Genomic DNA, 9,913 nt, shown 5'->3' on the forward strand with positions numbered 1-9,913 from the left:
TATTCTTCAATGTAGAAAATAGAAAAAATAAAGAAAAACCCTTGAATGGTGTGTTCGAACTTTTGACTGGTACTGTATACATAATGTTTTTGGTGTAGTTTGGTTGTTTGTTTTGTTTTTTGGGAATCCTGTTTCCATCCCACACAGTAGGTGGTGAGATGTACACTAAATTGTGCCAAAGTCAATATATCATAGAAGAAGAAGGAACCATTGTAACCATAAATGTTCCATAGGTAGAAAAGTATTTCCAGTCATCCTGATGATAGATTACATATTTAAGGAGGTGGGACAGGGAGTGTGTGTGGCCTTTGCTGATGATGGGACTGTATGGAAGAGAGGTGGGAATGTGAAATATTTGATGAGGAAGATGCAAGAAGCTGTGGGAGTTTTGGAAGATTGGTCTCTAACATGGGGGTTTAGGATGTCTGTGGCCAAGTCCTGTTTTATAGTCAGGGTATAGGTAGGGTGTATGAGTTCAAGTATTTAGGTACAGTGCCTTGCGAAAGTATTCGGCCCCCTTGAACTCTGCGACCTTTTGCCACATTTCAGGCTTCAAACATAAAGATATAAAACTGTATTTTTTTGTGAAGAATCAACAACAAGTGGGACACAATCATGAAGTGGAACGACATTTATTGGATATTTCAAACTTTTTTAACAAATCAAAAACTGAAAAATTGGGCGTGCAAAATTATTCAGCCCCTTTACTTTCAGTGCAGCAAACTCTCTCCAGAAGTTCAGTGAGGATCTCTGAATGATCCAATGTTGACCTAAATGACTAATGATGATAAATACAATCCACCTGTGTGTAATCAAGTCTCCGTATAAATGCACCTGTGATAGACTCAGAGGTCCGTTAAAAGCGCAGAGAGCATCATGAAGAACAAGGAACACACCAGGCAGGTCCGAGATACTGTTGTGAAGAAGTTTAAAGCCGGATTTGGATACAAAAAGATTTCCCAAGCTTTAAACATCCCAAGGAGCACTGTGCAAGCGATAATATTGAAATGGAAGGAGTATCAGACCACTGCAAATCTACCAAGACCTGGCCATCCCTCTAAACTTTCAGCTCATACAAGGAGAAGACTGATCAGAGATGCAGCCAAGAGGCCCATGATCACTCTGGATGAACTGCAGATATCTACAGCTGAGGTGGGAGACTCTGTCCATAGGACAACAATCAGTCGTATATTGCACAAATCTGGCCTTTATGGAAGAGTGGCAAGAAGAAAGCCATTTCTTAAAGATATCCATAAAAAGTGTTGTTTAAAGTTTGCCACAAGCCACCTGGGAGACACACCAAACATGTGGAAGAAGGTGCTCTGGTCAGATGAAACCAAAATTGAACTTTTTGGCAACAATGCAAAATGTTATGTTTGGCGTAAAAGCAACACTGCTCATCACCCTGAATACACCATCCCCACTGTCAAACATGGTGGTGGCAGCATCATGGTTTGGGCCTGCTTTTCTTCAGCAGGGACAGGGAAGATGGTTAAAATTGATGGGAAGATTGATGGAGCCAAATACAGGACCATTCTGGAAGAAAACCTGATGGAGTCTGCAAAAGACCTGAGACTGGGACGGAGATTTGTCTTCCAACAAGACAATGATCCAAAACATAAAGCAAAATCTACAATGAAATGGTTCAAAAATAAACATATCCAGGTGTTAGAATGGCCAAGTCAAAAGTCCAGACCTGAATTCAATCGAGAATCTGTGGAAAGAACTGAAAACTGCTGTTCACAAATGCTCTCCATCCAACCTCACTGAGCTCGAGCTGTTTTGCAAGGAGGAATGGGAAAAAATTTCAGTCTCTCGATGTGCAAAACTGATAGAGACATACCCCAAGCGACTTACAGCTGTAATCGCAGCAAAAGGTGGCGCTACAAAGTATTAACTTAAGGGGGCTGAATAATTTTGCACGCCCAATTTTTCAGTTTTTGATTTGTTAAAAAAGTTTGAAATATCCAATAAATGTCATTCCACTTCATGATTGTGTCCCACTTGTTGTTGATTCTTCACAAAAAAATACAGTTTTATATCTTTATGTTTGAAGCCTGAAATGTAGCAAAAGGTCGCAAAGTTCAAGGGGGCCGAATACTTTCGCAAGGCACTGTATGTGGTTTGATGAGAGGCTTTCGTGGAAGAGACATGTAGAGCATATTGAAATTAAGTGAAGGAAGGTGCTGATCCTCATGAGGGAAGTGGCAGGATATGATTGGGGGTCAGATAGACGATGTATATATACTGCACATGTTGTATATACCAGGCATTGATCAGGTCATCTTTGGATTATGGGTGCCTTGTATATGGATCGGCAGCCAAAACGGCACTACAACGCCTGGATAGGATACAGTCAAAAGCCCTGAGATTGTGTGGGGTGCCTTCAGGACACCACCTGTTGAGGTATTGCAGGTGGATAGTGTGGAACTGCCACTGAGGATTTTTTATATGTAACCGTTATTTAACTAGGCAAGTCAGTTCAGAACAAATTCATATTTTACAATGACAGCCTACCGGGGAACAGTGGGTTAACTGTCTTGTTCAGGGGCAGAATGACAGATTTTTACCTTGTCGGCTCGGGGATTCGAGCCAGCAACCTTTCAGTTACTGGCCCAACGCTCTAAGAACTAGGCCTCCTGCCACCCTGATAAGGTGGGACAAACTTGTGTACTGGACAAGGTTGAAAGGACATCCTGTGGTCACGACAACTGGGGAATGCTGGGAGCAAGGATTGGGTAAGTAGAGGGCATACAGGTGGACAATCGGGCAGAAGGTGGTAGAATATGGACTGGGGGTGAGCGAGATAGGGCTAGGTAAGCTTTTGCTGGGTTCCTACCCATGTGGGTGTGGAGGGGTAATGAGAAGGCAGATGTGGTGGCTAAGAGTGCTGTGAGGAGAGAGGGGGTAGATATTCAGGTCCCGCTGGGCTGCAGGGAAGTCAAGTCCTTGATCTGGGCAAAATGGCTTGATCTTTGGCAAAGGGAGTGTGATGCTAGTAGTAAGGGGAGGCAATTTCCCACTGGGATTCTCTGCCTCTAACCCTATTACAGGGGCCGAGTCACTGGCTTACTAGGGCTCTCTCATGCCGTCCCTGGAAGGGATGCGTCACCTGAGTGGGTTGATTCACTGATGTGGTCATCCTGTCTGGGTTGGCGCCCCCCCTTGGGTTGTGCCATGGCGGAGATCTTTGTGGGCTATACCCAGCCTTGTCTCAGGATGGTAAGTTGGTGGTTGAAGATATCCCTCTAGTGGTGTGGGGGCTGTGCTTTGGCAAAGTGGGTGGGGTTATATCCTTCCTGTTTGGCCCTGTCCGGGGTGTCCTCGGATGGGGCCACAGTGTCTCCTGACCCCTCCTGTCTCAGCCTCCAGTATTTATGCTGCAGTAGTTTGTGTCGGGGGGCTAGGGTCAGTTTGTTATATCTGGAGTACTTCTCCTGTCCTATTCGGTGTCCTGTGTGAATCTAAGTGTGCGTTCTCTAATTCTCTCCTTCTCTCTCTCTCTCTCTCTCTCTGAGGACCTGAGCCCTAGGACCATGCCTCAGGACTACCTGACATGATGACTCCCTGCTGTCCCCAGTCCACCTGGCCGTGCTGCTGCTCCAGTTTCAACTGTTCTGCCTTATTATTATTCGACCATGCTGGTCATTTATGAACATTTGAACATCTTGGCCATGTTCTGTTATAATCTCCACCCGGCACAGCCAGAAGAGGACTGGCCACCCCACATAGCCTGGTTCCTCTCTAGGTTTCTTCCTAGGTTTTGGCCTTTCTAGGGAGTTTTTCCTAGCCACCGTGCTTCTACACCTGCATTGCTTGCTGTTTGGGGTTTTAGGCTGGGTTTCTGTACAGCACTTTGAGATATCAGCTGATGTACGAAGGGCTATATAAATACATTTGATTTGAATTTTACAGCATGCACCGGTCAGGAAAGGAAGATGTGGAGAGTATGGGATGTAGGACAGAGGAAGTTGTGTGGAGTAGACTACAGTTTGAGTTTTAATGCCACGTTGTGGATGATAGAGAGACAAGAAACAGGTATGTGTGATGAGTGTTTAGTGGAGGAAACAGTGGTGCAGGTGTTGATATTTTGTGGACTGTATGATGTAGATAGGGAGAGATTGTGTGAAAGGGTTAGAGGCTGGCTGGGTTGCTGTAGTGGACGGAGGAAAGTGGTGTCTAGGGCTCTATTTCATTTTCTTAGAGGAACATGAATAATGAATATAATTTAATATAATATAGGTAGGCTGTGACTGGCCTCACACTCCAGTAATGTAGGTGGCAGTGTATGCTCCTTAAAAGGATGCGATCCGATCCGCCAACCCAATCCCAAGGAAGAAGAATGATTTCCGGTAAAGTTAGAGTATTTCCTGTGGTGGTCGAGAAAATAAACGACGGGTTTGTTTTGCTATCTAGAAGTCGATTTAATTTTTGTTAATATATTGATATTGTTGATCGGGCAATCATGTCTGGACGGGACGCCCTCAACATGAAGCAACCGCCGATCCAGTCCACGGCTGGTGCTGTGCCGATTCGAAATGAGAAAGGTGAGTTTTCCTGTAGCTAACGTTAGCTAAGGCAAGCTATCCTGGACTAGGTGGTAGCCGATTTCATGGTAGCAATAGATAGCTATCTAGCCATCCAAGTACACAACTTTGTATAACTTAGCTAGTTAATATCACGATATAATTGCATGCTGCATTTTCTTAATTGTACGGACAAACTTTTTGTCTGCGTCTACAGTAGATATACAAATCACAATTCATTCCCTTACTCGTGTTTCAATCCATCACAAAACCAAAACGACAGTATATACAACTTAACCTCACTAAATGTAACAGAGTAAGTAGAGCTATCTATGATAATGGACAGTTCATGGTAACCAAGCTTGCTCGCCTACTTTCGTCCCCAGGTGAGATTTCGATGGAGAAGGTGAAGGTGAAGCGCTATGTGTCGGGTAAACGTCCCGACTATGCTCCCATGGACTCCTCTGACGAGGAGGAGGAGGACTTCCAGTTTATAAAAAAGGCAAAGGATGCCGAGCCTGAGATGGAAATGGAGGAAGAGGTGGTGTCTGACCCGCGTCTCAAGCGTCTGCTAAACCGCGTCTCTGAGGATGCGGAGGAGAGGTGAAGATAATTCTCATTGATTCATCTTGTAAACCAGTGGGATCCTGTGTTGGTTGTGATGGCTCCCAGTCCCATCTTCATTGAGCTGAACTGTATTTGTCAGTAGACACCCATAGTTGGGTGAGGGGTTGTTAAAACCTTTCTGCACATATTGTGGGTTATCAGGAATTTGAATACTATGAATGACTGACTGATTTTTATTGGGCTTAGATCACTAAACCATTTAGGCCTAACTATTAGCCCTATTGGATTTTGAGTGCTGTGATGATTGTAAATGTTTCTTTCTCTCTCTCTCAGGTTGGCAAGACACAGACAGATCGCAGAGCCGGAGGTGGTTGCAGAGAGCAGTGAAGACTCCGACGAGGGAACCTGGCACCCAGAGAGAGCACCCGAAGAGAGCAGTGACGAAGAGGAGGAGGAAGAGGAAGAAGTGGATGATGAGGTGAGTGACACAAGGATCTTCTTGGAAAGCTGGATCAGGCACCCCTTTTATTCATTAAGATTTTAAAGACAAAACTGATCTTAGAACAGCACTCCTACTCTGAGATGCTTTGTGAATACGGTCCCAGGTGTGTAATATGGAATGGTATACAAGATACCCTTTACGTAACACATTGACTTTGTTTTGTTTGTAGGAAATCGAGAGGCGGCGAGCGATGATGCGCCAGCGAGCGCAGGAGCGGAAGAACGAGGACATGCCGGAGATCATGGAGGTGGAGGAAGAAGGGAATTCGGGCGCGGAGAAGGAGGAGTCGGAGTCAGAGTACGAGGAGTACACGGACAGTGAAGATGAGGCCGAGCCGCGGTTAAAACCAGTCTTCATCCGCAAGTAAGGAGTCCTGCCATCCAAGATTACTCCTGAACCATTATCAGGGCTTAATATAATTTATTTCAGAATGTAATAACTTTATTTTTCTAAGGGAAACTTTGATCGTGGGCTTGGGATTAGACAATTCAAAACGGCCAAATTGACTGATGAAAATACATTTGGCTTATAGGAGAAATAATTTTAATTTAAAAGCCAGTACAAAACTGTTACCAGCTATGCTGTTTTCTACTGCATGCATCAGTTTGTGTATACCTGCTGTCCTGTTATCATATGGACAGAGTATGTTCACAACAAATGGATTGTGTTGCAGCGTTTGTGTCCCGGGTGAGAAAATTAGATTTTGATGTGTATCTCCTCAGGAAGGACCGAGTAACAGTGGCGGAGCGCGAGGCGGACGAGCTCAAACAGCGGGAGCTGGAGGCGGAGGCCAAGAAGCAGGTGGAGGAGCGGCGGCGCTACACCCTGAAGATCGTGGAGGAGGAGGCCAAGAAGGAGTTTGAGGAGAACCGCCGCACTCTGGCTGCTCTCGACTCCCTGGACACGGACGGGGAGAATGAGGAGGAGGAGTATGAGGCCTGGAAGGTCCGGGAGCTCAAGCGCATCAAGAGGGACCGGGAGGCCCGTGAAGCGTGAGTACAGTCAGACTTAAACATGAACCATGGTGTTCACTAGGCACAAAATGAATATAGATCTGAAACGGTCAAGTACTATCTTGAAACACTCGTTTTCATCTTTGAAACATTTTGCTACAGTGTGTCCTATTGTGCAGCACTTTAAACCATTCAAAACCATTTACAGGCAAATGCATAAGAGTGGAACATATTAAGACAGTCTTGAATGACAATGGAAGTAGACATCAGAAATACTTCACATAGGGCATTGATTCACTTAACCATTGAAAGCTGGTGTTGTTCCCTCTCAAAGTAAAAAAGGCTAGCGTCTTTGTTTTTATATTATGTGATTATCTGTATGATTATCTGTATGAATGACCTGTACACTTGAAGTGTTTATACCCATGTTAATAATTACTGGTCCAGAGTTAATTATATTGACACAAACCTTTGCTGTCCATGTAACCCACTTGCCTTGTCGGTTTTTCCAGAATGGAGAAAGAGAAGTCTGAGATTGAGAGGTTCCACAGCCTCACCGAGGAGGAGCGCAGGGCCGAGCTGCGGAATAATGGCAAACAGATCACAAACAAGGCCTCTAAGGGCAAATATAAGTTCCTCCAGAAGTACTACCACAGAGGAGCCTTCTTCATGGTGAGTTGTAGACACGAGGGTTCAGAGAACTCCGTACAGTGCATTCTTATAAGAAACACACCACCAGATGTTGCTGATGAGTGATTGTTAGAATTGTAGGAGAAAGTGTAAGTATAGGAGTGATCTGTCTCATGTTTGTTGTTAGATTGTTGTATGAGTGATTCTTATAAGCAGTGTGCGCACTGTTGTAGCATATTCAGAGATGTGATTCAGGTATATAGAATATGTATGATCCTTCATTCATATAATTGAAACTTGGTAAACGTATTTTGTCCGACTAGCTCGTCTTGTCTTTGATGTTGGCTGAATGTGATCTGTTTCCAGGACGAAGAGGAGAATGTGTTCAAGAGAGACTTCAGTGCCCCCACTCTGGAGGACCACTTCAACAAAACCATCCTCCCCAAAGTCATGCAGGTCAGCTGGACTTCTTTCAAACATCATACTTTTGTAGCACATATAATCCCCCTATGTTTATTTATTATAAATGTACACTATCAATGTAAACAGCAAATTCATACTGTTTTTGAACCCAGTGTATTGGCAACCCCTATGTAAATTAATTTCTTTAATTTATAGTGGCTATACAGAATGTTTTTTGTTCTGGAGCTGCTCTTGAGACAATGTTCTCCTAAATGGACATATTATCCAGACATTACCTCAAAATAAGGATGTGTGTGGTTTCATGACAATAAATTATACAATTATATGAGCCATACAGTCAACAATTGGCAAATAAACGTCCAGATAGTTCATCTTTAACAACCCCCTCATTTAATTCCAGGTCAAGAACTTTGGTCGCTCCGGACGCACTAAGTACACCCACCTGGTGGATCAGGACACCACATCGTTTGACTCAGCCTGGGCTCAGGAGAGTGCTCAGAACAGCAAGTTCTTTAAGCAGAAGGCTGCAGGAGTGAGAGATGTGTTTGACCGACCAACAGTGCAAAAGAGGAAGACCTGAATCTAAGTTGAGGGGGAAGAGACACACTTGGGGTGTGTTCAGTGGGATGAAATGTTTCAGAATGTTGCAGATGGAAATGAACTACACTTCACTGAAGTATATTCTATGGCCATACATTTACCTGCAATATCCTGAATGCACCAACCCTTTGAGCAAGGCCCTGGGTTTAGGGCTATGCCCTGATAATGTGTGGATGCTTCATGGAGGCATATTGATGTAATTTTGTACATTTTCAAAGTTGTGTAGCTATTTTGTTTTATCGCCATTGATCTGACATCTGTTAATTTCTAACTTGGATATAAAGCGTACGTGATTAAAACATAACATTTTCATCCATTGGTTTTATTTCATTCCACATTTATTATAAATCAAAAACAGGTGCTTGCAAAAGTAATCATTTTTAAGTATTGTTGAATATACATAAAGAGAAATGCAATGTTTTATTTCAGTTGACAAAATGTCTGATTTGAGCTATGGAATGGAGTCAATGAATACAGTCAGGCTAGGAAGCAGTCCAGTGTCCAATGCTGCTGCATAAAGCTGCTCTCGGGTCAGTTTCTCCTGGTCAGTTTGACAGGTCAATCAGAGCCTCTACCACATTGCCCATGTGTTCTCTCAGACTGCGCTCGGCCACTCCCCGGGAGATCTCCATCTCACCCATCTGTGGAAAGACAGTTGAGGCAGGACATTAGAATAATCAGAATGGGTAGTTGTATTGATAGACCGTCTGAAGTGTTCTATGTATGAATGTATCTCTGAAGCATAGTTTCTAATAACACCCCCTAGTAGAATATGGATGACTAGAGTTCCAGAGGACTAATTTGATTTAATGCTTTTGTGATGCAAAAGATCATTAACTTTAGATGAGGGTTGTGACCCTGACACTTAAACAAGAAACATGTCTGGGGGGATACTTACAATGAGTTCTACATCCTCTTTCTTGATAGTGACTTTAGCCAGTTCCTTTTCCCTGAAATCATAACCCCAGACAAGTCATTAGTGTACTCATTCATTTCCAGATCAATGATTGTTGAATGAAAATCTGACAAAGGAAGTGACTCACCTATCTTGTTTAGCTTTCTGTTCTCTTGATCTCCTGTCTCCAATCACTGACATTGCCTGAAACAGGACATGCAGACATCAGATAGTCAAAGGGATCATATTTGTATGACAGCACTGACGAGTCAGTAACTAGAACTCCCAAAACAGGTTGGAAGAGTAAATTATGCAAGGCAGAAAAACCTACAAGCAGCCATAGGCTAACGCTTGCTGAATAGACAGAAGCTCTACCCTGTCCTGGGATGTACAGCGCCTGTTCTGTTCAGGGCTGACTTGGTTAAACAGCACGTGCCAACGTGAAATGACGCGTTTGTATGTTGATTACGGTAACATTTTCACAACACATGGTTTGTGCAAATATGTTTCCATTCTTCACTGTACGCCGGTTAGGCCCGTTGTTAGCATACGCTAGCTAGCCTTCATGCTAACGTGGGCACCCATCGTCGCCCCGCGTGCTTGGCCCAGTCTCACCGTTTCAAGATCGGAGCTCGATATTTCCTTCTCCTCGGCATAATCGGTGACTCTCTCCAAATCGGCAGCCCCACTATCATGTTTCCGAGGCTTTTCTGCTGGTTTTCCAGTGCAGTTCTCCTCAGCTTCCAGGTCCAAATCCACATCTCCCTCTGCCGCCATGTTTGCTCCTGTAGAGCCGGAACGAAAAGAGAGTGGGTAT

The 9,913-nt window shown here is 44.0% G+C and overlaps 2 protein-coding genes across 2 annotated transcripts; one reads left to right on the plus strand and one right to left on the minus strand.

Moving 5' to 3' along the window:
- The first annotated feature begins 3,859 nt into the window (after nt 1-3,859).
- Nucleotides 3,860-8,513, plus strand: mfap1 (microfibril associated protein 1). Its single transcript, XM_024407077.2, has 8 exons — nt 3,860-4,547; nt 4,913-5,129; nt 5,427-5,571; nt 5,765-5,958; nt 6,318-6,587; nt 7,061-7,220; nt 7,545-7,634; nt 8,002-8,513. Exons 1-8 carry the CDS (start codon nt 4,466-4,468, stop codon nt 8,179-8,181), a joined length of 1,338 nt encoding a protein of 445 aa, XP_024262845.1. The 5' UTR covers nt 3,860-4,465; the 3' UTR covers nt 8,182-8,513.
- On the minus strand, nt 8,503-9,913 carry hypk (huntingtin interacting protein K). The gene is made up of 4 exons (XM_042318624.1): nt 9,712-9,913; nt 9,245-9,300; nt 9,100-9,151; nt 8,503-8,842 (listed from the first exon to the last, which is right to left on the minus strand). Exons 1-4 carry the CDS (start codon nt 9,871-9,873, stop codon nt 8,747-8,749), a joined length of 366 nt encoding a protein of 121 aa, XP_042174558.1. The 5' UTR covers nt 9,874-9,913; the 3' UTR covers nt 8,503-8,746.

This window comes from Oncorhynchus tshawytscha, unplaced genomic scaffold (assembly GCF_018296145.1).
Source record: "Oncorhynchus tshawytscha isolate Ot180627B unplaced genomic scaffold, Otsh_v2.0 Un_scaffold_530_pilon_pilon, whole genome shotgun sequence".
In the NCBI taxonomy this organism is placed as follows: domain Eukaryota; kingdom Metazoa; phylum Chordata; class Actinopteri; order Salmoniformes; family Salmonidae; genus Oncorhynchus; species Oncorhynchus tshawytscha.

Coding starts and splice junctions, on each gene's coding strand:
- mfap1 (XM_024407077.2), top strand. CDS start 4,466: ATGTCTGGACGGGACGCCCTCAACATGAAGCAACCGCCGATCCAGTCC. Junction 5,959..6,317: donor AAACCAGTCTTCATCCGCAA/GTAAGGAGTCCT, acceptor GTATCTCCTCAG/GAAGGACCGAGTAACAGTGG. Junction 7,221..7,544: donor ACAGAGGAGCCTTCTTCATG/GTGAGTTGTAGA, acceptor ATCTGTTTCCAG/GACGAAGAGGAGAATGTGTT.
- hypk (XM_042318624.1), bottom strand. CDS start 9,873: ATGGCGGCAGAGGGAGATGTGGATTTGGACCTGGAAGCTGAGGAGAAC. Junction 9,301..9,711: donor CGAGCTCCGATCTTGAAACG/GTGAGACTGGGC, acceptor GTCCTGTTTCAG/GCAATGTCAGTGATTGGAGA. Junction 8,843..9,099: donor AAGAGGATGTAGAACTCATT/GTAAGTATCCCC, acceptor GTCTTTCCACAG/ATGGGTGAGATGGAGATCTC.